The following is a 26,656-nucleotide window of genomic DNA, read 5'->3' on the forward strand; positions in this document are numbered from 1 at the left end:
ATGTCTCTGCAGCGTCTGGGCCCCGCCTCCCATAGACGTCAATCATGCCTCGGTGCTGTCGTCTGGGCCCCGCCTCCCATAGACGTCCATCATGCCCCTGCTCTGCCATCTGTGCTCCTCCTCCTTCTGTCTCCTATGCCAGCCCCTGGTCTGTGAAAACAGTTCTCGAGCATGCACAGTGCGCGGTGCCCGTGAACTGACATCATGCGATCACACCTGCGTGTTGTGGAGGCCCCAAATCCTACCCCGCAGTGTGTGTTATGATGTATTCACACTGCCCGGGAAAAGGGCAGACAGGACTCAAAACCAGGACTGGATCATGACACTGACAAACCTAAAAGACCAAAGAGCTTGCAACAATTATCAAAAAGTAATACCAGTCAATGACTAAGGAGAATCTGCGACTTCTCTGCATTTAGTGGTTACTTCTCACCTGGGTGAAAGTCATATGTAGGACTCTCCTCTTTACACCACTCATCACACCTCACAAATGTCTCTGTAGGATTAATATGGGTCAGATCTTCATCCTGAAACAAATGTAAAAGTCACATGAATGATCAGCTCTAATCCTGCCATTGTCACCGTTCTCACTACACAAGTATGAAACATATAACATATTTTTGGACTATACAGTAAGATGCACTGGACCATAAGATGCACCTAGGTTTTAGAGAAGGAAATTAGAAAAAAAAGAAAGAACTGAAGCAAAAAAATGATGTGGTCAATTCTGTACTTAATATTCCCTATCTTGGTATATATGGTCCCCTCATCCCCATTCTGGAATACATGGCCCCCTCATCCCTATCCTGGTATGCATGGCCCCCTCATCCCTATTCTGGTGTGCATAGCCCCCTCATCGCCATGATCCCCATACTGGTATGCACGGCCCCCTCATCCCCATCCTGGTGTGCACGGCCCCCTCATCCCCAACCTGGTATGCACGGCCCCCTCATCCCCATCCTGGCATGCACGGCCCCCTCATCCCCATCCTGGTATGCACGGGCCCCTCATCCCCATCCTGGTATGCACTTCCCCCTCATCCCCATCCTGGTACACACGGCCTCCTCATCTCCATCCTGGTATGCCGATCCCCACATCTCCATCCTGGTAGGTATGGCCCCCTCATCCCTATCCTGGTAGGCATGGTCGCACTCATCCTTATCCAGGCAGACAGGGCTCCCATCTCCATCCTGGTATGCACAGCCCCCTCATCTCCATCCTGGTATGCATGGCCCCCTCATCCCTATCCTGGTAAGCATGGCCACCTTCATGCCTATCCTGGCATGCACGGCCCCACACTTATCGCCTAGTATGATTAGCCCCATCATGGTATGCAGGGACCCTATCCTTATCCTGGTATCATTGGCCACCATCCCCATCCTGGTATGCATGGCCCTTATCAGAAAAACATTAAAAAAACACAAACCATTATACTTACCTTCCTGCGCTTCCTTGCAGAGCATTGTTCCGATGCCAGCAGCTGATTTCTGCTTGTAAGCAACGCATGGCAAGGACGTCATGCGCTAATTACAAGCCGAGGACAGCTGCCGGAGTACTCACTGCTCCCCAAGCCAGTACTATGTGTGTGGAGAGCAGTGAGTATTCATTACTCTTTAATAGCGAGCACAGTGTTAGCAAGGCTTCCTGCAGCTGTCAGGCTTTCACGTGTGCTGCTAATGAAGGGAATGAGTATTCACTGCATTCCACACCTGTGAGAGTGGAGAGCAGTGAACATTCATTGCCTTAAGTAGAGGGAACACAGCAGCTGCAGGAAGCTGGTTGCTGAAGCTAACAATGTGTCCACTATTAAAGAGAAATGAATATTCATTTCTCTTTAGCAGCGGACACAGGAGTTAGTCGCAGCCACCGGCTCTTGCCTCCTTTGACCCACTGCCACTCCCCCACCTCAGCCAGAGCAGGCACATCCAGACTATAAGATGCACCCCCAATTTTCCTCCACATTTTTGGAGGAAAAAAAGTGTGTCTTATAGTCCGAAAAATATGGTAATACTGGACAGAGCACAAGATCTTCACAACAGTCTACACATGATAGGGGAGATCTAATGACATCTTCTCTCCATCTACCTGATGATCCTGAGGAACATTGGGATATTCTTGTTTCCAGTCCTTTGGAAGAAGAAGAGGACGGGGACATCTCTCTGGTGTTGTCCTCTTACTGGATAGAACTGGAGGAAACACATACAGGGACTGAAATGATTCTTTACATACAGATAATTATAGGCCGTGTGTATTTAGTCCTGTCTATTACCTGGTGATGTGAGGGGCCGGGGAACCTCCATCATGACGTCCTTGTACAGATTTTTGTGTCCTTCTAAATACTCCCACTCCTCCATGGAGAAATAGACGGCAACATCCTGACACCTTATATGAACCTGACAGAAACAATGATACTGTCATCACCCCAATTCCCTTCATGTGTAATGTCCCAGCATTCCTAGCAGTGTCACCTCTCCAGTCAGCAGCTCAATCATCTTGTAGGCGAGTTCTAGGATCTTCTGGTCATTGATGTCTTCATGTACTAAGGGGTGAGGTGGAGGCCTTGTAATTGGGCTCATGGGTCTTCTCCATCCCTCAGACACAGGGTCCTGACAGCGCTCACTAGAGGTCTTCTTCACTACTGTGTAATCCTGGTTATGGAGAGACACAATAATAAATCTCACTACAGACATTTCCAGAGTCCTCACCTCTCCAGTTCTGTCCGTCTGTTATTCCCACAGATAAGAATGATGTAATGTGACGTCATCAGAATCTCTCACCTCTCCAGTAAGCTGGAAGAGGATCTCTTGGGTGAGCTGTAATATCCTCTCCGCCATCTTGTCTCTGTTCTTATCCAAATTATCTTATATAGAAGATGTCCACTGAGAGGATCCAATATTTTAGAAACCTGGATGAGAAAATGTTAAGATATAATAAATAAAAGTTCTGGAGATCAGTGGAAGAGGAGATATAAAACAGCTTCTCAAAATTTAAGAGCAGACCATGTCACAAATTCACATGAATGCTACAGATAATCACTAGCCATAGGAGGTCTTGCCAACATATGTGGCAAATCAACAAAATCAACCAGCATTGCACCTCACCGTCACCTATGTAAGAGCTGACAACCAACAGACAATATCTGTGCTATTGCATTTTTCACCAGTAATGTAATGTGATGTGACAAAATATATGAAGGACGTATAAGGCTACTACAAAAACCTCTGTCCGAGTCACCATTCTTCAAAGCATTTTATAGAACTACATGCATGTACCAATGAAGTGATATCAGCTTTTGGGGAAGAGAAAGTTCCCATAAGCTGTAGTGAGGGTGATTATATAGTAAAACAAAATGTATAAAACCAAATCCAAATGCATTTATCATTTGAATCCTGTAACAATGTGTCACTCCAGTCAGCCTTCATGAACCATAATGTAATTAAACCCCCCACTAGCATTCCCTGTCCTGTATCATGTACAGCACTATGGAATTAATGGCGCTATATAAATAAATAATAATAATCATCATGAGTGGGATATGTGTCTTTGTTCCTCTCTGCATGGGGCTGATCCCACAAAGATGGTAGAAAAGAGAAGATGCATGTTTTGGCTCTGATTGTTGGTACTGTGTCTTGGAAGGGCTCCGATCTGCGTCTGAGATCTGATCCTGGTGCCACTACTTGAACATTTAGAGACTGGCGATCATCTACCAAGTACTATTGTAATCCACTTTGGATACCCTGCTGGATTAGAGTAGCTACTGAAAAGGACCAGTGTTGCATCTTCCTTGGCGTCAGATTCCCGGTGTCATGAACTTGTTTGCACAGTCAAACGGAATAACAGAGGTAGGAAAAAAGTAATAAGCAGAGATGCCGCACCTACACCCAAATGGTCCTTGTACAGACTAGAAAAGTCCCTAGCCGCACAATTAAAAACACCTCCTAGGACCTGACGCCCTAAAAGGCCGTCATGGAGTTTCTCGTATCTACTGAATTACCAAAGGAGAGGCCGCACACAAATCTTACAAAAGGGAATGGAGAGCATGTAGGGATACACCAAGGTATGAGTCTAAAGATGTTCACACAGGATGGATGGGAAAATACAAACAACCAAAAAATAAATGGACTAAGTGAAGACCTCCCAGACTCCAAAAGTAAAAGAAAGGAAATGTTGCTGGGTAGGATAACTCACAAATAGACTGCAGGAAAGCAACGGAGATTACTAAGGCAATATAATCTCTAGCTAAGGAGTTGGAATTCCAAACATCAGTCAACCTTGAAGTATAATCAGCAAAGAAAGCAGATGCAAGAGGAATATAACCACATGTGAAGATCTGAGGTTGTGAGTTATAAAAATCACCTAGGCAGGTTAACGATGCAACTATTTTTATTCCATACATTCATGGTTGTACAACAAATCCATGTAGATGGCCAACATACAATGTCCTCAGTCCACAAGTTCAAAATCTGAGATCGATAGTTTCACAGGCCCCATACCAGGCGATAACCACTGTCTCCCAGCCAGTATAGTGTGCAGTCACAACCTGTTCCTCCAGATGATGGATATCATGCCCGTAGCTCATGGATACCCCTCCAGCCAACAGTCAATCTCCAAAACTGCTTGGATCCTTTCCCTTCGAAGTCCCTCCAACCACTGCCTGATTCCTGAGGATGAACTGAGGAGCATGCAAATCACTAATAAAACATATGAAGAAAATATCTAATAAAACACAACAATATTGACGCAACCAGTGCTCCATGCTGGAAAAAGTCTCTATCTCGTAGAGCTGTGGACTCCGCTTTACATCCATTTGTCCTATAGCCTTTAGTAAGCGGCCATATCCTCACACCACTCATAAGATGTGATAGGACAGAACCAAACGAGGAAGTGAGAGACACCTGAAAAGCATCAAACAAAGGAAAGGAAAGCAAAGACAAGGGAAGAATCGGCAGGTGCACAGACACGGAAAAACTTGTGGTTTATCAGAGAGGAAAATCAACTATGGAGCAAGAGAATCCACTAACAGAGCCAAGACATCTGGGTGGTGCCTTGGGCTTTGTTCCTTTTGTTGTGGCAGACTCTAAGGCTATGTGCCCACGTTGCAGAAATGTCCGCAGAATTTGCACAACTCCCTGCCGTGGGTAAAACGCATGCGGAATTCGCATGCTTTTTCCCGCAAAACACAAGCGTTTTCCAAGCGATTTGAAGCATCGCTTGGAAAAGTGATTGACAGGTTGGTCACACTTGTCAAGCATAGTGCTTGACAAGTGTGACCAACTTCTTACTATTGATGCTGCCTATGCAGCATCAATAGTAAAAGATAGATTGTTAAAAATACTTAAAAAAAAATTAAAAAATCAGGATATACTTACCCTCTGTCGGCTCCCGGTCCTCATTGGCGCTGGCGGCAACTCCGTTACCAGGGATGCATTGCGCAAATGAACTGTGATGATGGACTGCATTATCGCTACTTCCATAACGCGATCTTCATCTGCGCTAGCAGTGACGGACCCCTGGATGCTGCAGCCCGCATCCGAGGGTCTATCACAGAATGACGGCACAGCGCTAACGATAACCATTGGTATCATCGCGTGCGTTCCACCTGGAATGCAACCTTAGTTCCTGGTTCCGGGAAATAACAAAGTGCGCATGTCTGGAAGGCACGCAGCATCAGGGACGGAAGTGGGTCATATGTGAGCATAGTGCATTCCACAATGGAATGCACGCCTACGTCATTATTGATGGCAAAGGGGGAGTCATAGATAAATAGATAAATAAATCCTACCCCATATCAACTACAAATATCTGAGATTTATACTCTTAATGAAGGAACAAAGACAATAATAAAAACAGATAGAAAGAATTGTATATAAAATTGTAGATACTCACAATGATTTGTGACCCCAATGTTTCTCATGGGGATTAAAACTGTACATGGCAAGAGACATCAGATTCCCTAAATATATAATATAGGCTGACCAAAGCTATAGAAAGCATGCATATGACAAGTTTTCATTGAGACCAACTGGTGTCATTGAATTGAACCGATGGATCCAGGCACATTCTTTTTGGAGAAGCAATTTATAAAAATTACCCCCCCTGGGGTTCTGTTTGACCACCTCCATAAAACTGAACCCAATCTCCCAAATATTACCCCGATGTATTTAATTGATGTGTCTGGCTATCGGGGTGTCACGTTTGTGCCTTATATCTCCAATATACTCACCCTTTTGGAAGTGCATTGAGCAGCAAGGTGGTGTGCTGGTAAAAGGGAAAAAAAAAGTCTTTTAAATCTTCTGCCTGAGTGAGTGTGAACGAGCTGAGTGTGACCTGAGCGTAAGTTCGAACTATGGTAAGTGTGTGACTTGAGATTCAGTGAAGAGGTGTTGGGAAAACCTATAACAAATACCTGTGTGAGTTGCTGAATTGTAAGTTGCTGAGTGCTTTCTACCTGTTCAATTTTTGGGGGGCTTGTTTAACCTATTTTTTTCTCTCTGCAGGGTTAATCTCTTATTTTACTATCTGTGTTTTTAAGGGTTAACTATATTGCATTTAAATCTTGAGGTGTAACTATATTCACAAGGGGTTAATTAAGGATGGGAGTTCATAATTAAGGGTTTATAAGGGGCAGCTGGTTGGGGCTCAACTCCTTTTGGAAGTGCATTGAGCAGCAAGGTGGTGTGCTGGTAAAAGGGAAAAAAAATCATTTAAATCTTCTGCCTGAGTGAGTGTGAACGAGCTGAGTGTGACCTGAGTGTAAGTGCGAACTGTGGTAAGTGTGTGACTTGAGATTCAGTGACTTTGGATTGAGGGAGTTTCCAAGGGAGGTATTACTGAATTGCTGTTATATTTTATTAATACTTTTTATTTATTTTGCTTATCTTATTGTCTGGTGCAATCCCCATTAGGATGTGCTCCACTATTGCCAATGCCATCCAGTGTACGTCTTGCCGCATGTATGAAATCCTTGAACAGCCAGTCGAGGGTGCATACTGCTGTGCAAGATGTGAGCACATTGTGCATTTGGAAGCACAGATACTGGATCTAAATGTGCAGCTGGCAACACTGACATCCATAGACAATATGGAAAGGAGTCTTCTGCTCACTGAGCAGACGCTCAATGGGATAGATGAGGGGGGGGATGCTAGGTTGGAGCTGCAGGACAGTGAAGCAGCTAGCTGGGTGACAGTTAGAAGGCGGGATAGAGGGAAGAGTACCAGGGAGGCTAGTCCTGATCTGGCACACCCCAATAAGTTTGCTAAGGCTACTTTCACACATCAGGTTTTCGGCGTCAGGCGCGATCCGGCGTCGTGCCGGAACGCCGGATCCGGCAAATGTTTTGTAAAACCTGATGTGCCGGATCCGGTTTTCTGCCGGATCTGTCTTGTTCTTGACAGACAAAACCGGATCCGTCTCATCCGGTTCATCCGTTTTTCTATCCGTTTTTCGACGGATTACGCCGGATCCGGTTTTTAAAATTGACCCTTGTGGCCTTCCGAACGGGATTGGCTACTGCAAAACTATATATAGCATGTTCCTACAGCCCTTCTTTGACAGGTTGTAGAGAAGAAAGTGCAGGTTGTAGAGAAGAGCAAGTTACTGGCGAAGATGGATGTTGTCATTGGAAATATTACCACTAGAAGTTCTGTGACGGTTTCAGGGACAATTTTCCACTATACTTTATGTCACCTCAAGGCAGAGTACACTGGGATGACAGAGTGTGAGAGATTTTTGCCCTAAACTTGTGTACCTTCTGGATCAACAGTATATACCTTTGCCAACCAAAGTTGGCTATCTTGTCATGGTCTTACTATTTTTACCTTTAGGCCACAGGTGTGTACCTGGTTGTGTTTTATGCAAAGTATTTCACCTTTTAACAAAAGTTGTGTACATTGTTAGGAAATCACCAACAATAAACACAACTTTTTAGGTGAAATACTTTGCTTCAAACACAACCAGGAACACAACTGTGGCAAAAAGCTAAAATTTACCCACAGTTATATACCTGGTTTTGAATACCTTTTTACCTTAGAAATACCCTGTATTTAACCTTTTTTTTAAACATAGTTCGCCGCAGAAAGAAATGACAGACAACCATTGTGAAACGATAATTTAACTTTTATTTAAAATTTTTTTTTTTTTTGTAAAATGTTTTTAAAGTGCAAAAAACTTTTTTAATAAAGGTTTTAAACCCAATGGGCATTTTTATTACAAAAAACACACATTACAAATCTGTGTACTGTGGGGTGGAAATACTGCTGGAGGGGCTGCGGGACACTTCGACACTGGGTGTGTGGAGAGAGGACTGGGATCGTGGTGGGGAAGGAACAGTTAGAGGTGAAGGTGTGGAAAAAGCTACAGAATGGGTGGACATGTGGGAGGCAGAAGAGGTGGTGGGCGGTGGAGTGGAGGGTTGGGCAGGGACTGTAGGAGCAGATGATGTTGATGGAAAGTTGTACGGGGAAGGAGTTTGGTACGGGGAAGGAGTTTGGTACGGGGAAGGAGTTTGGTACGGGGCAGGTTGCTGGAAGTGGGGAGATGTCTGGTACTGGGGAGGTTGCTGGTACTGGTGAGGTTGCTGGTATGTAATAGGAGGGGGAGGATGGAAAGTGGCTGGAGGGGGTGCAGATGTAATAGGAGGGGGAGGATGGAAAGTGGCTGGAGGGGGTGCAGATGTAATAGGAGGGGGAGGATGGAAAGTGGCTGGAGGGGGTGCAGGTGGAGGAACTACAGTGGTGGGAGGTGGAGGTTGGGAGGTAACCTGCTGTAGAGCACCGTGGCACGAATGCATTACATGCATCTGCTGGGCAGGAGATAGTGTTGCCATGCGCTCCACAACAGACCTGAAAAAGGTGTGGTTTGGCGAAGATCTTGCTTCTGAATGCATGGTTTGCAGAAGTGTCTTCACCTCCAGAATGCTGGAGTTGATCTGCTGAAAGCCTGCGGAGATTTGCTCTGACAAGACTTTTAGACAGTTCTGGAAAGATGCATTCAGATGCAAGAACTCTTGCGCATAACTCTTTTCCTGACCCCTCTGCCGCTGCCGCCCAGTACCCGCAGGTGTACTAGAGGTGGCAGGGGCAGAAGGGTGGGGTAAAGGGAAAGCGATCTCCTCACCAGCAGCTTCATGTAATGTAGGCGGCCACGATGCTCCTGTGCTGGTGGATGGGACAGATGGGTCGAATGTGTGGGAAGGCTGGGAAGGTGCAGATGTACCGGGGCGGTCGAAGTGTCCCTCGGTGCCGGTCTCCTCAGGGATCGCCTCAGAAGGGTCCAATCGTGCAGGCTCCCGAGTGCTGCTCACCGTGCTGTGGAATAAAGAGAAAAAAAAACAATTAAAATACTGACATGGTATGGCCCTGGCTAAAAAAAAAAAAGTTACATCTAACATTTTTTTCACATGTGGTGTGTAATATTTACCTTCTGGTGAGCATTGTTTCCCGGAGGAACGACAGGGCTTGTGCGTACTTGTACTTGCTCCTGCGTCCTCCAGATCCACTCGGGGCCCGCATCTCTTTATTGAACTCCTTCTTGAAACGATCCCTCACAGACCGCCACCGATTCACAATTCTGTTCCCTGAAACGAGAAAGGAGTGGTTAGTATACAACATCAGTGTTTCACAAACTCCAGTCCTCATGGTCCCCAGGGGTCATGTTTTCAGGATTTCCATAGTAAATAGAAATCCTGAACACATGATCCGTGGGGACCACGAGGACTGGAGTTCGGGAAACACTGGTTTACATCAAGCAACCGGTACTGTATATACTTACGCTCTTTAATCTGGGCCCGAACATCGAGGTCCTCCCAGCGGCCCACAAGGAGCGAACAGATTTCCTCCCAGAGTCGTCGGGTAACGATCAGGTCAGCGTGGCGGCGGTCAGCCATATTCCAGAGCGGCTCCCTTTCTCTGACGAGATCGATGAGGCGGTCCACATCAATCCCTCCATCCTCACCGTCAGAGTCGGGAGCACGCTGTGAAGGCTGTTAAAGAAAAAGACAAAAATAACATAATTAGCCTCCACAAAAGAAATGAAATAAAAAGTGAAAAAAAACAAAGCAAAAATATTTATACTTACACGCTGGTGACCGCCGCGTTGCTGTCGCCGACGACCCTGGGAGGCACTGCGAGGACCTCTTGGCCGAGCACCAGATTGGGAAGACTAGAGAAGAAAACAAAAAATGTTATGTCTTTGGATGTAGGCATTTGTTTGCTGTGTGTGGTCTGCAGAACATTGTTTTCTATGTGTTGTGTGTAGTGTGATGTTGTGTTTCTGCGTTTGATGCAAAAAACTTACCAATTGTGAGCCCACTCCAGGTGTCTGTCCACCCCTTCCTTCTTCTTCTGGGAGCTCCTCTTCATCTTGTGATTCCTGTTTTGAAATAAAAGGCAATGAATAGACATATATTACAGAGATGATGGATTTTGGAAATAAAAACTTACCGTCAAACGCTGACGATGCGAGGGAGGGCTCCCAGAAGAAGATGTGCTGTCCTGTTGATGGCCAGACTCCATGGCTGTGGGTATTGCTGCTGCTGTTGCTGCTGCCAGTGATGCCATTTCTGCTGCTGCTGCTGCTGCATCTCTTTGGCGGCTGTTGAATAAAGAGAAACAAAGGGCCAATGAATATCTTGATATTCCATGGCCCTAGTTTGGAGGAATGGGGGATTTGATAATTGCCGTCTCTCATCTGCTGCTGGACTCCCCTCCTCAGCATGTTCCATTTGCTGCTCCATTTGGGGTGGTGCTGATGGTGCTGCTGCTGCAGATGTCTGCTGCCTTCTCCTGCTCCTGGTTCTTGGCTTGGGTGGCATGTTGGGTGTGGCTGAGGGTCCCATTGTCTTGCTTTTATATATCTCCTGTGGGCAGAGCTACTGAGCATGCTCAGACCAAAAAACTGGATCCGGCCGCCGGATCCGGCTTTCGCCGGATCCGGCGCATTGCGGCGCTCATGGGCTTTCATTGTGTGAAAAAGCCGGACGCGCCGGATCCGGCGTGTCCGGCTTTTTCGCCGGAGACAAAAAACGTTACAGTAGCCGTTTTTTCCAGACGCCGGATCGCGACACATTGCCGGATCCGGCGAAAACCGGATGAAACGCATGGCCATCCGGCGCGATCCGGCGCAAATGCAAGTCAATGGGGGGGAAACCGGATCCGGCATTGCATTTCGCCGGATCCGGTTTCTGTCAAAAGCGCCGGATCGCGCCTGACGGCGAAAACCTGATGTGTGAAAGAGGCCTTAGTTGGCAGATGAGGGGAGTGTTAGTGCAGGAGTAGCACTGCTGCAGCAAGGCATGTCCTCTGAAAGCCGGAGGAGTGTCTGCTCCAGTAAGGGGGGAAATAGGAGAGCAGAGCAGGCCAGACAGGTTCTGGTAGTGGGAGACTCAATTATTAGGGGAACAGATAGGGCAATCTGTCACAAAGACAGGGATCGTCGAACGGTGTGCTGCCTACCTGGCGCTCGAGTCCGACACATCGCTGATCGGATTGACAGATTACTGGGAGGGGCTGGTGAGGACCCAGCGGTCATGGTGCACATTGGCACAAATGACAAAGTTAGAGGTAGGTGGAAGGTCCTTAAAGATGATTTCAGGGAATTAGGCTGCAAGCTTAAAGCAAGGACCTCCAAGGTGGTATTTTCGGAAATACTTCCTGTACCACGTGCCACGCCAGAGAGGCAATGGGAGATTAGGGAGGTTAATAAGTGGCTCAGGAATTGGTGTAGGAAGGAGGGGTTTGGGATCCTGCAGAACTGGGCCGACTTCTCAGTTGGCTACAGGTTCTACGCTAGGGACGGGCTGCACCTCAATGGGGAGGGTGCAGCTGTGCTGGGGGAGAAAATGGCTAGAAGGTTGGAGGAGTGTTTAAACTAGGGACGGGGGGGGGGTATTCCTTTTATAGGAGGGGAAGACAGTGCAGATAGAGACCTGGGCACAAATAAAGAAATTGGGGGTGGGGGTGGCATGGGGGGTGGGGTTAGAACAGTTAATAATTTAAGAAACAATAGAGGTACAGAGAGATACATAAAGTGCATGTATACTAATGCCAGAAGCCTCGCCAACAAAATGGAGAAATTGGAGTTAATGTTGTTGGAACATAATTATGACATGGTGGGGATATCTGAGACATGGCTGGATGAGAGCCATGACTGGGTGGTTAATTTACAGGGCTATAGTCTGTTCAGAAATGAGCGTGCAAATAAACGAGGGTGAGGCGTGTGTTTATATGTAAAATCATCCTTAAAACCCATCCTGCGTGATAATATATATGAATCTAATGAAAATGTAGAGTCCCTGTGGGTGGAGATAAGGGGAGGGGGGAAAAATAATAAATTACTGATAGGGGTTTGTTATAAGTCTCCAAAAATAATGGAAGCAACAGAGAATATCCTCATAAAGCAAATAGATGAAGCAGCGACTCAAGGAGAAGTCATTATTATGGGGGACTTCAACTACCCTGAAATACATTGGGGAACAGAAACCTGCAGTTCCAGCAAAGGTAATAGGTTTCTGACTACTATGAGAGACAATTACCTTTCACAACTGGTTCAGGACCCAACAAGAGGGGGGGGCACTGCTAGACCTAATATTAACCAACAGGCCAGACCGCATATCAAATGTAAGGGTTGGGGGTCACTTGGGTAATAGTGATCACAAATTAATAAGTTTTCATGTATCCTTTAGTAAGATGTGTAGTAGAGGGGTTACAAGGACACTAAACTTCAGGAAGGCAAATTTCCAACGGATGAGAGATGATCTTGGTGCAACTGGGACGATATCCTGAGACATAAAAATACACAAAGAAAATGAGAGACGCTTATTAGCATCCTGAATAGGACCTGTGCACAATACATACCGTATGGGAATAAACATGCTAGAAATAGGAGGAAACCACTATGGCTGTAAGTCTATGCGCACATGTTGCGGATTCCGCTGCGGGTTTTTCCGCGCAGAAACGCAGGTAAAACCGAGGTAAGTGACCTGCGGTTTTCCTGCGGTTTGGTCTGCGGTTTTGCCCTGCGGTTTCACACTTCTACTATGTTAAAGGTGTGAAACCGCCCAAACAATTGACATGCTGCGGTTTGTAAACCGCAACAAAACCGCGCGGAAAAAAACGCAGCGTGAGCACAGCGTTTTTGTAAATCCATAGGCTTTCATTGTACTGTACCATGTAGCGGAACTGCTGCGCTTCCGCAGGGCCAAAACCGAGGCGGAAAAGCAGCAGAATCCGCAACGTGTGCACATAGCCTTAGGGGTGCAATAAGAGATAAAAATAAAGCATTTAGAGAATTAAAGCAAGTAGGTAGTGATGAGGCATTAACAAAATACAGAAGATTAAATAAATTCTGTAAAAAGCAAAGCAAAACAGCAAAGATTGAGACAGAGAGACTCACTGCCAGAGAAAGGAAAAATAATTCCCAAATATTCTTTAACTACATAAATAGTAAGAAACTAAAAAATGATAGTGTTGGCCCCCTTAAAAATAGTCTGGGTGAAATGGTGGATGAGGATGAGGAAAAAGCCAATATGCTAAATGACTTTTTTTCAACAGTATTTACACAAGAAAATTCCATGACGGATAACATGATCAGGGATAAACATTCTCCATTAAATGTCACCTGCTTAACCCAGCAGGAAGTATGGCGGCGTCTAAAAAATCACTAAAATTGACAAATCCCCGGGCCAGGATGGGATACACCCCCGAGTACTGCAGGAATTAAGCACAGTCATAGATAGACCATTATTTTTAATTTTTAAAGATTCCATAATAACAGGGTCTGTACCACAGGACTGGCATATAGCAAATGTGGTGCCAATATTCAAAAAGGGGACAAAAACTGAACTTAGAAATTATAGGCCAGTAAGTTTAACCTCAACTGTGGGTAAAATCCTGGAGGGTTTTCTAAGAGATACTATACTGGAGTATCTGGAGAAGAATAACCTCATGACCCAATATCAACATGGGTTTACAAGGGACCGTTCCTGTCAGACTAATCTGATAAGCTTTTATGAAGAGGTAAGTTCCGGACTGGACCAAGGGAATGCAGTTGACATGGTGTACATGGACTTTTCAAAAGCTTTTGATACGGTGCCACACAAAAGGTTGATACATAAAATGAGAACAATGGGGATAGGGGAAAATATGTGTAGGTGGGTTAAGAGCTGGCTCAGGGATAGGAAACAAAGGGTGGTTATTAATGGAGCACACTCGGACTGGGTCACGGTTAGCAGTGGGGTACCACAGGGGTCAGTTTTGGGCCCGCTTCTTTTTAACATATTTATTAATGACATTGTAGGGGGCATAGAGAGTAGAATTTCTATATTTGCAGATGACACTAAACTCTGCAGGGTAATCAATACAGAGGAGGACAATTTTATATTACAGGAGGATTTATGTAAACTAGAAGCTTGGGCTGATAAATGGCAAATGAGCTTTAATGGGGATAAATGTAAGGTCATGCACTTGGGTAGAACGAACAAGATGTATAATTATGTGCTTAATTGTAAAACACTGGGCAAAACTGTCACTGAAAAAGACCTGGGTGTATAGGTGGACGACAAACTCACATTTAGTGGCCAGTGTCAGGCAGCTGCTGCAAAGGCAAATAAAATAATGAGATGCATTAAAAGAGGCATAGATGCTGATGAGGAGAACATAATTTTACCTCTATATAAGTCACTAGTGCGACCACACTTAGAATACTGTGTAGAGTTCTGGTCTCTGGTGTATAAGAAATACATAGCTGAACTGGAGCGGGTGCAGAGAAGAGCGACCAAGGTTATCAGGGAACTAGGGGGTCTGCAATACCAAGACAGGTTATTACACTTGGGGTTATTTAGTTTGGAGAATCGAAGGCTTAGGGGTGATCTTATTACAATGTATAAATATATGCGGGGACAATACAGAGACCTTTCTAATAATCTTTTTACTCTTAGACCTGTGACAGGGACAAGGGGGCATCCTCTACGTCTGGAGGAAAGAAGGTTTAAGCATACTCACAGACGCGGATTCTTTACTGTAAGAGCAGTGAGACTATGGAACTCTCTGCCATATGATGTTGTAATGAGTGATTCCCTACTAAAATTTAAGAAGGGCCTGGATGCCTTTCTTGAAAAGTATAGTATTACAGGGTATATACACTAGTTTCCTTAATATTGCGTTGATCCAGGGAGCTAGTCTGATTGCAGTATGTGGAGTCGGGAAGGAATTTTTTTCCCCAATGTGAAGCTTACTGTTTGCCACATGGGTTTTTTTGCCTTCCTCTGGATCAACATGTTAGGGCAAGTTAGCATAGGATATGGGTTGAACTAGATGGACTTAAAGTCTCCCTTCAACCTTAATAACTATGTAACTATGTAACTCTTCTTCTGAACTCCCTTATTGTTTCACCCACATAATCCTTTGGGCAGTTACAAGTTGCTAGATATATAAGGCCAGTTGTTTTGCAATTTGAAAAATTAAGAAGGAAATTTTTTTTTCCATTAAATGAGCTCTTTACAAATTTGCAGAGCTTCATGAATTTACAATTTACACAGTTGCCACACTTAAAAAAAACCACATTTTGCAATCCAACCAGGTGCTTCCGGATGCAGATCTCTTAAAGAAGCTATGAACCAGATTATCCTTAAGGGACCGCCCCTTTCTAAAGGTTATCATTGGTCAGGGTCCTACGATCCCTGTCAAATCAGGATCAGCTGCCAGAATGTCAGAATATTTGTTAAGGACCCCCAGTACCCGCCTGTTTTGACAGTCAAATGTACCAATGATCCTTGTTACCTCTGAATTGTTAGTGGAACTTCTAGTGTGGGTTTGCAATAAGGTACCCCTATCCTGGGATAAGGCATGATTGTATGCCAATTCAATGGTGCCACTGGGATAACCTTTCTCAAAGAATCTCCTTTTCATATCTACTGATTGATGTATGAAAGCATCCATGTCAGAACAGTTCCTCCTTAGCCTCAATTGACCCTTAGGGATCCCATGTTTTAATGCTTCTGGATGATGGCTATCCCAACGAAGCAAACTATTTGTACTTGTTGGTTTACGGTAAATTTGAGTTTTTATAGAACCATCCCTATCTCTTTGAATTTGAACATCAAGGAATAGTAAGGTGGTCTTGTCAAATTCAAATGTGAATTTCATTCCAATAGTATTGTCATTCAGTTCATTGACGAATTCACAGAAACTAGTTGCAGTACCATGCCAGATGACAAAAATGTTGTCACTGAATCTGTACCAGACCCACACATGTTGATCCCACCATTTAGGTTCACCAGAAAAAACTGGTTTCCTCCCACCAACCCAGGAACAAACCAGCATAAGATGGAGCACAGAGCCTGCCCATAGCCTTGCCCCTGAGTTGGTAGAAGTGCTTCCTGTCAAAAATAAAAAAAATCCTTGTGAGCATGAATTGTAATAGATCCAGTACAAATTGGCTATGGGCCCTACATGGGACAGCCCTTGATTTCAGAAAATATTTGACCGATTCCAGGCCCAAATTATGTGATATATGACTATATAGGGCCTCTACATCAATTGAGGCCAGTAAGGAACCCTCCGCTACATGGATGCCCTCTAATTTGAGGAGGAGATCAGAGATATCCCTGATGTAAGAAGGAAGAGCAAGAACAAAAGGGCAGAGTATTTTGTCAATATAGACGCCACAATTTTGAGTCAGTGAATCAGAGCCTGAGATTAGTAGGAACATAATTAAAACATTTTTTCAAGACACTATAATCCTCAGTGGAGAGGAAATAAGTAGACAAATTAATTATCTGACCTTGATTCAGACCACTTTGGGTCTTAGATAATAACCAGTCCTGACATTCCTCTCTAAAAAAAAGAGGAGGAAGCAGAATATGATGAATTGTTTCCAATATTGGATCCCCTCGTCATCTGTTGTGATGAACGACCTCTTTGGGACCCCCTTGCATTGTATTTTCCTCTGCCCCTCCATTGTCTATGATGTCTCCCTCCCTTAGGTGTACCTGGGTTGTTACGTTCATCGTCAGATATTTCAATATCTGATGATGAAATTTCAGAGACACTGTTTAGGTGAAAACTATATTGCCTGGTTTTCCCCAAAAGCCTTAAGATCTCTCTGGAAAGGCACATTTTTCCTCTCCTTTATGAAAGACTGATATTTTTCAACAGAAGTTTCCAAAAGGCCCTCCCGTCTGTTAAAGTCTGGGTCTGCCTTATGTCTCAAGATATTATCTATTGATTTATTTAATTGTTTTGTGGAAAAGTCAAAGAGCTTTATTTCCTCCTCCAAAAGTAGTTGCATAAACCTCACCGATGAGTCAACTGACTCTTTTAACCACTTGGTGAATAGTTCAGGAGAAGCTGTTCTAGATTAAGATTGATCCTAAGGCCCCTTGGTACCACTCTATATTTAATGTAGTTTTCTAATGCCTTTATGCCTGCTCTTTATATGTTCTTTGTAATCAGTGTACAGATCACCCAAAAGCGATTTCAGAGACTGATTAGTGTTGCCAGTCCCTGATTGACTGCTGGTACAGAAAGCCTGGTTGGCGTCCTCTAGCCAAGCATCTGTATTCAGGGGACCTGATAAAAAGCTTGCATGTCACGTGTACTGTCCTGTGTGACACGACCCGCAGGCCAGTAACTGAAACAACAAGACTGGCATGTGTAACTGTCCTGTGTGACACGACCCGCAGGCCGGTAACTGAAACAACAAGACTGGCACGTGTAACTGTCCTGTGTGACACAACCCGCAGGCCAGTAACTCAAACAACAAGACAAGGGGAAGGGAAAACAGTTACAACGGTGGGCCCTGCAATAGGGAATGGGGACGTGGAGACCTCCTGCACTCCCCTGAGGCAGTGTCCCTGAACACTCCTAACGTTCCCTATACAGGCTCCTCACCTGTCGCTGAGCTGGATACCTGTGTCCCTCACTCACCCTACACCTATCCCTTACTAGGGAACTGGGTGGTGCAGACACTGGTCCCCACCGCTGTACTAATATACACCAAGGAAAATATATAAACAGGGGAAAACACCAAAAACACTTACCTTGCTCTGCTGCAGTCACCGGGCAGCAGAGTGCATCATCGGATTACCTTTTCGCAGTGGCTCGACACCTCAGCCAGCTGCCACCTTCACCATCTCACTCTGCTACGGACACCGGGCAGGCAGAGTTCACACCAGTTTCAGCAGTGGCTCTACACCTCAGAGCCAGCTGCTCCCTTCACCGTGGTTGGAATCCAACTAAGGAAATGCTGCTATCACCAACACCTGTTGATGGACCAGCTGACCTCATATAACAAAGGAGGAGCGGTCACATGAGCAGGGACCAAAAAACATGTAATAACCCCAGTGACCACCGGGGCAAAAGGTAACCAATAGAACCTATCAGGCTGTAATGACACTTGTGGCGACCGGTGGCAAAAACCCATATTAAGCCCCAGAAGCCTGAAAAGGGGAAAACAAGGTTTATCTGAGGGAATCAGGATCTGACACAGATCCAAGAATTGGACTGTGACATTGCCATGCCAGTAAACAAGACTGAGAGAAAAACATCAAAAATCACATCTGTAAGGACTTTCTACCAATGGGTTTTTGTATTTTTAAATGATGCAAAATCTCTAAAAATCTAGGGGATAAGTGTCAGCCATGTTTATATATATATATCAGCTGGCATTCGGTTCCATTTTGTGACATATTACATTATACCTCTAGTAGAGGGAGGAAGTGGGCGTCCCACTAATGGCTGGGTTATCTATATTTAGAAGGGGTATGGATGTGTACCATGCAGCATCTTTACATCAGGCCTCCTGATGATCCTGAAATGGTGAAACGCGTTGAAGCTTCTTGAATATCAACAAACTATAAGTACCTTTAAGCTTGCTGTTTTCAACAAATATGTTAAGCATATATTATGTGTGCCGTTAGAGGTGTTTATCTGCCTATGGACACTCTTTGGATGCTAACTGCCTTCACGGACACCTTATATTAATGATACACTGTAGGGTGATCAGGGACTCCAAGGGTGAGCCGTCTTGGAGCGGGCGCCATTCGCTGACCAGTAGGGTGCCAACCTCCGCTGTCAGGAAGGCTATACAGCAAAAGGTAACAGTAGAGCAAGGTACCGTATGTTTGCACTTGTCACTTTTGTCAGCGTGTTACCAATTCACCCTTTTTGCACATGTTTTCTATTATTGCCTACCTTAATATCAGTCCTTGATTGGCAATCCCTATACACACTTTTCTATGTTTGAATAAATGATTGTATATGTGACCCACCAACATAGGGACATCTAGGAGAGTTAGGGTCAGCCGCCGAGGAGCGGGGGCGCCAATCTCGTTGTGTGTTTAGGGTGCCAACCTCCACTGGTAGGTAGGCTGATGTGAATAGACTTTGATCACATAGGGTGATAGTAGCCAGCACGGTTACGTCTATGTTGCATGGTAATATCTTGTGTTTTTAATAGATACTGTATATTAAAAGCTAAATTATCATTGTTATATAAGGCCTTTGGATTTATTTTTACAAACTTCTGTTTGTTTGTTTTTTGCCACTTATATATAAAAAATTCAAGTTTGGCATCGCAATAATAGTACTCACACAGAGAGTCATTTTGTTATGTCATTTTAACCATACAATGAACACCGTAAAAACAAAACCCAATAAAAACACTGATTCAATTGCATTCATTTCATCAATTCATTACACTTGGGAGTTTTTTCACCATTTTTTAGTACAGGTATCTATTATGGCAAAATGAAGGGCGTAATTCAAAACTACAACTTGTCCAGCAAAAAACAAGCCCTCATACAGCTATTTCTATGTAAAAATAAAAAAGTTGGAAGAAGTGGAACACTGAAAGAGCAAAATTGAAAAATTACCCTGAAGTAAATAATAGGTATACACATGATAATTTACGCACTATTTAACCAATCACCAGTCTGGGGCTTCTATTTTTATTAAAATCAGAGTAGGCAGCCTCAGAGAGGTGATTTTTTAAAAATAATACTCATTAATAAAAGTGTCCAGAAATACTCCCTCTTTCCCCCTTAAAGGAACCAACTTCCTAGCAAAATGTAAGTACAAATTTCAAAGTTATGGTTAAGTATGGGATTCCAGAACCTTGCATGCTGTGAAAGAGTGACACCTTGTGTGTTAAGGAACAGTTAGACAAGGCTTGCAACGACAATGGACAAAGGGAGGGGGAGTGTGGGGAAGGTGACTTGACGGACAGACGTGACTGGTAGTAGAAGGGGATGGTTTGTGCAAGAGAGACAGAGATTGACAGGATAGAAGGGTGACAGCTGGGAAAGGTAAATAGGAGGGCGTAGTACCGAGAAATGACCACAAGATGGCAGGGGAGAGTAGTTGAGGACTGAACATCAGCTTATGGCTCAAGAAAACGCTTAGTCATGGGGAGCGGGAGACAGGAACCCAGGAGGGGAATTCCCCTGTGAGAGAGGGGATAAATAGAACTGGTTAGGGTTCCAGGGAGTCTAGTCCCGGGAGGAGCTCAGCAGAGGAAGACGCAGGACAGAAGACGGAGACTGCTGAGGAGCTCGGCCAGGGGACTGACAGAGAAGAGACAGTCAGGGGGGTGGCCCCTGACCCGATGGACCGCAGGACAGACGAGGCCTCGGGGGTACCGATTGGACGACGACCTCTGGCAGGTGAAGCGCTGGCGGTAGATTGGTCTAGGACAGCCCTAGCGAAAGATCCGCGAGGGACGTTACTGCGACTGGAGCTAGGGAGCAGGTACCCGGGCCTGGAGACAGAGTGGTGTAAAGAAGCTGTGGTGCGTGTTTGGTGGTCGTCCGGAGGACGACGAATAAATCCGGAGCTGTTACACGTGAAATCTGTCTCCGCCTCGTCCTTGAGTCGCCTGGTGTCTGTGTCATCCGGACAGGGTAAGCAGTGGTCCACCCCCCAAGCCCGGCCCCTACCACACAGCGGTCATGCTCAGGTCGGGAGAGCTGATGGCCAGACCAAGCATTGCGTTGAAATCCTCATCAGAGTTATGCGGCTATCTGACTTTTTCCTTATTGCGAGAACTTACAAGGAAAAGGAAAGACGGTATCATACGGGCGCTGCAAGGAGGAGGCAACCAGTAATCAGGTCGATTGTACAGCTTTAACCCTTTCACGACCTACAGGTACATCGTAGGTCGTGTCCCGGCATTTGATGCGGGCTCCAGCATCGAAGTCCTTTCCTCTGGCCCCTGAACAGATTTCCAGGGACAGGAGTGCTTGTTTAAAGCAGGCGCTTTAATTACTCCTTGCAGAGCAAGCAAGTAGCGTTCACTACTGAATGCTGCGGTGCGGTGAGTCTATTTTGAGGATGTACTTTGTGAGCAGAGCCAGCACGTTCTGCACTCCAGTTCCACCATCAAAAACCGCAGTGACTGCTCCTGTAATGCATATGGAGCAGGACCATCTCCAGCCCCTCTTGTGACATGCATGCCCTCAGCCCCTTCTTTTCAAAATGCATCACAAAGAGTTGCCTGCTCTTCAGACCAACGCAAATCTGGAAAATCAGTTGCAAGTAGTGTGAAGTATCCGCACCTTGCCACTCCACCTTATGTCAATATTACGTCAGCGGGATCTCGTGGTAAGGTCTCCCCACTTGTACCAACGTGATGTTCCACACTCCCTGGGGACATGTAAGGTCAGATTGGTACAGTTTTGCACAGGTAACCACGTCCACATCGGCACATGTAGTGAGAGTATGTGGCCTACACAGTCACTAACGTGGCACAATGATCACTCACAACCCTGACATTCTGAGAGGCCCCTTTCACTAACACCAGTGAAACAGCGTCTGGTCAGCCCGACAGGACTGTCACCAGTTCCTCATTCGATATATGCCTGGTCCATTAATAGGGTTATATCGGGCCAGAAATCAACCCTGGTAGCATGAAAACTTAAACCAAGAAACAGATACGTGGATTCGTGCATCAAGATAAAAGAGCAGCCCAAGGGTAAATTATATATTTAATCGCCTTAATGGCACAAAAGACATTACACTATATACACAATGGGTCATTCCCCTCCTGCCCTCTTGGCTATTCCCCTCCTGCCCTCTTGGCTGAACCTAAATCCCCTCCCCATGTCTCTGCAGCTGCAAACTCCAAAAACCTATGAAATCTCATAACTCCATTCTGGACGGTCCTAGGGCAACGGTTCTGGTGCCATCAGATCCGGACGGGCTCCTGCTACATGTTAAGACCAAGTATAGCTTTGCAACCTGGTTTCTAGTAGCTGTTCTATGTATCGCCATACCCTTAGATTCTAGGATGGATCGAGACCCACCCGAGGGCTCGCCATCTTATGGGGATATCGGAAATATAACCGGTATGTGGCCAGGACATACAATAAGCCCATATTCTCATTATGAAATCCTACTTGTCTGAACAAAGCAATTTTGACTGCATGGTCTCCATATGGCAGCAAGCCTTTTGTTCTTCTTTGAGCAGGACAAGGTGTCAGGTCTGTCACTCACAGTGCTTTGACTGACAACCCCCCTGCTGCTGGTTGGTTATCTATTACAACTGCAAACTGAAGGGGTTTTAGTAATCACATGCCAAATAGGATACAAAAGGTTGACATGGAGTTAGATCTCCAATAGTTTTCACAAGTGGCAACATCATTGAAACCACCTAACATCACAGCCATGCCAAAGAGAAGCAGCTTCATTAAGGGGGAGTTAATTAAATGTTTATATAGCAGGACAAATATCAAGTTGATAATTTTCTAAGGTTCCCGAATGGTGTAAATATCCAAATGGCCCCTTTCAGGAAAAAGGTTTCCCACCCCTGCTGTACAGTCATGCAAACTACACAGCTCTTGGCTGTATTTTATAGTGTTATACTGTAAAGCTGTTGGCAGGGCTCTTTAGAATTTTGGATAACTAGAGGAGGAAGACCTGTCAAGACTCAGACGTCAAGGTTAGATTTCAGAAAGGCAAATTTTAAGAGACTCAGAAAGAGAATAGGAGGGATCCAATGGCTGGATATCCTTAAGAACAAAAATGTCCAGGAAGGATGGGAAATCTTGAAAAATGAGATTCTCAAAGCACAATTGTTAACAATTCTTAAAAGAGGGAAGAATAGGAAGCATTTAAGAAAACCAGGATGGATGAACACAGAACTTAAACACATGCTAAAAAGGAAGGAAGAAATGTTTAGTAAATGGAAAGAGGGAGGCATATCTAAAGAAGAATATAATGCTGTCTGCAGAACCTGCAGGGCACAAATCAGAATATCTAAAGCTGACAACGAATTAAGGCTTGCAAGAGATGTCAAAAGCAATAAAAAGGATTTTGGGGATATGTCAAAAGTAAAAGAAAAGTCAAAGATGCTATAGGATTTTTACAGGATGAAAATGATGAAATGGTAAGACAGGATGTTGAGAAGGTCAAACTTTTAAATTCCTATTTTGCATCTGTTTTCTCTCAGAAAGGAAATGTAACATCAACTGATCTTCACTGTCCTATTAAGGGAATAAAAGAATCCAGGATATCTATAAACAGAAAGATAGTGAGTAAACACTTAGCTAACCTAAATGAATTCAAGTCTCCAGTTCCAGTTGAATTACACCCCAGAGTACTGAAGGAGGTAGCAGAAGAAATTTTTAAACCACTCTCCATAATCTTTGAAAATTCTTGGAGAATAGGAGAAGTCCCAGAAGACTGTAGAAGCACAAATGTTCCAATCTTCAAAAGGGGAAGAATGTGGACTCAGGGAACTACAGGCCGGTGAGTCTGACTTCTATACCAGGAAAGATCTTTGAACAAATCATTAAACAACATGTATGTAAGTACCTGGATAAGAATTAAGTGATTAACCAGAGTCAGCATGGGTTTGTAACTAATAAGTCATGTCAAACTTAATTTCCTTCTATGACAGAATCACTGACTGGGTGTATCAGGGAAATAAATGCTGTAGATAAAGTATATCTTGACTTCAGCAAAGCATTTGACAAAATATCACACCATCTTTATTGAAAAAAATGACTAAGTATGGAATGGACAAGGCAACTGTTAGGTGGGTTCACAACTGGCTTAGTGATCTGACCCATCTTTATCAATGACTTAGATGAAGGAATTCAGGGTAAACTGATTAAATTTGCTGATGATACAAAGCTAGGAAGGATAGCTAATACCAGAGAAGAGAGAGAGAGGATTCAAAAAGATATAAATAAAATATAGTAGTGGGCAGCAACTAACAGAATGGTTTTTAACAGGGAAAAATGCAAAGTACTACCTTTTGGAAGTGCATTGAGCAGCAGGGTGGTGTGCTGGTAAAAGGGAAAAAAAAACTTTTTTTAAATCTTCTGCCTTGAGTGAGTGTGACCTGAGCGTAAGTGCGAACGGTGGTAAGTGTGAGACTTGTGATTCAGTGACTTTGGATTCAGGGAGTTTCCAAGGGAGGTATTACTGAATTACTGTTATATTTTATTAATACTTTATTTTATTTTTGCTTATCTTTTCTGTCTGGTGCATTCCCCATTAGGATGTGCTCTACTATTGTCAATGCCATCCAGTGTATGTCTTGCCGCATGTATGAAATCCTTGAACAGCCGGTCGAGGGTGCATACTGCTGTGCGAGATGTGAGCACGTTGTGCATTTGGAAGCCCAGATACTGGATCTAAATGTGCAGCTGGCAACACTGAGATCCATAGACAATATGGAAAGGAGTCTTCTGCTCACTGAGCAGATGCTCAATGGGATAGATGAGGGGGGATGCTAGGCTAGAGCTGCAGGATAATGAAGCAGCTAGCTGGGTGACAGAAGGCATGGTAGAGGGAAGAGCACCAGGGAGGCTAGTCCTGATCTGGCACACCCCAATAAGTTTGCTAAGTTGGCAGATGAGGGGAGTGTTAGTGCAGGAGTAGCACTGCTGCAGCAAGGCATGTCCTCTGAAAGCCGGAGGAGTGTCTGCTCCAGTAAGGGGTGAAATAGGAGAGCAGGGCAGGCCAGACAGGTTCTGGTAGTGGGAGACTCAATTATTAGGGGAACAGATAGGGCAATCTGTCACAAAGACAGGGATCGTCGAACAGTGTGCTGCCTACCTGGTGCTCGAGTCCGACACATCGCTGATCGGGTTGACAGATTACTGGGAGGGGCTGGTGAGGATCCAGCGGTCATGGTGCACATTGGCACAAATGACAAAGTTAGAGGTAGGTGAAAGGTCCTTAAAGATGATTTCAAGGAATTAGGCTGCAAGCTTAAAGCAAGGACCTCCAAGGTGGTATTTTTGGAAATACTTCCTGTACCACGTGCCACACCAGAGAGGCAACGGGAGATTAGGGAGGTTAATAAGTGGCTCAGGAATTGGTGTAGGAAGGAGGGGTTTGGGTTCCTGCAGAACTGGGCCGACTTCTCAGTTGGCTACAGGTTCTACGCTAGGGACGGGCTGCACCTCAATGGGGAGGGTGCAGCTGTGCTGGGGGAGAAAATGGCTAGAAGGTTGGAGGAGTGTTTAAACTAGGGACTGGGGGGAGGGTATTCCTTTTATAGGAGGGGAAGACAGTTCAGATAGAGACCTGGGCACAAATAATGACATTGGGGGTGGGGGTGGCATGGGGGGTGGGGTTAGAACAGTTAATAAATTAAAAAAGAATAGAGGTACAGAGAGATACATAAAGGGCATGTATACTAATGCCAGAAGCCTCGCCAACAAAATGGAGGAATTGGAGTTAATGTTTTTGGAACATAATTATGACATGATGGGGATATCTGAGACATGGCTGGATGAGAGCCATGACTGGGTGGTTAATTTACAGGGCTATAGTCTGTTCAGAAATGACCGTACAAATAAGCGAGGGGGAGGCGTGTGTTTATATGTAAAATCATCCTTAAAACCCATCCTTCGTGATAATATATATGAATCTAATGAAAATGTAGAGTCCCTGTGGGTAGAGATAAGGGGAGGGGGGAAAAAATAATAAATTACTGATAGGGGTTTGTTATAAGTCTCCAAAAATAATGGAAGCAACAGAGAATATCCTCATAAAGCAAATAGATGAAGCAGCGACTCAAGGAGAAGTCATTATTATGGGGGACTTCAACTACCCTCAAATACATTGGGGAACCGAAACCTGCAGTTCCAGCAAAGGTAATAGGTTTATGACAACTATGAGAGACAATTACCTTTCACCAGTGGCGTATCCAGGGGGGGGCAGCCGGGGCAGTTGCCCCGGGCGCAGGCAGCAGGGGGGCGCAGTCGGGCCGCCCGGCCGCCTAATGCAGCGGTCGGCAGTGTCTCTTCCCCGGCGGCTGCGTTCTGCCGCCCCCCGTCCTGTGTGTCGGCGGTTCTCTGTGTCAGCTGTCAAGCTGACAGCCGACGCAGAGAAGGAGGCCGCGCCGACTCCCAGGCAGCAATTGTACTGGCGTCTATACAGACGCCAGTATAATTGAAGCTCTGACCGCCTGGTCAGAGCGACGTCAGCAGAGTGATCAGGTCATGTGATCATGCTGCTGACGTCACTCCCCGGCGCGAAGAGAGAACCCTGGTGGTAAGTGTGCTCCACTGTGGAGCTGAAGAACCACCGAAGATAGGAGATGGGGGTTAATGAGTGGATATGGGGCTTAATGTGGGGAAGGGGGTTAATGTGGGGATGGGGGTTAATGAGTGGAGATGGGGGTTAATGAGTGGGGGGTTAATGGGTGG

General features: G+C 45.0%; 1 protein-coding gene across 1 annotated transcript in view; it reads right to left on the reverse strand.

Annotated features, from left to right (window-relative positions):
- Positions 1 to 26,656, reverse strand: part of LOC141051095 (oocyte zinc finger protein XlCOF7.1-like) — a 55,608-nt gene that overhangs the window by 16,191 nt on the left and 12,761 nt on the right. The window contains exons 2-6 of the mRNA XM_073547964.1: positions 2,778 to 2,905; positions 2,469 to 2,648; positions 2,270 to 2,393; positions 2,086 to 2,186; positions 434 to 527 (exon numbers count right to left, since the gene is read on the reverse strand). Coding sequence (XP_073404065.1) covers positions 434 to 527; positions 2,086 to 2,186; positions 2,270 to 2,393; positions 2,469 to 2,648; positions 2,778 to 2,834 — 556 coding nt within the window. The 5' untranslated portion in view covers positions 2,835 to 2,905. The remainder of the gene's footprint in view (positions 1 to 433; positions 528 to 2,085; positions 2,187 to 2,269; positions 2,394 to 2,468; positions 2,649 to 2,777; positions 2,906 to 26,656) is intronic.

Source organism: Dendrobates tinctorius, unplaced genomic scaffold, assembly GCF_039654945.1.
Source record: "Dendrobates tinctorius isolate UK_male_01 unplaced genomic scaffold, ASM3965494v1 ptg000155l, whole genome shotgun sequence".
NCBI lineage: Eukaryota > Metazoa > Chordata > Amphibia > Anura > Dendrobatidae > Dendrobates > Dendrobates tinctorius.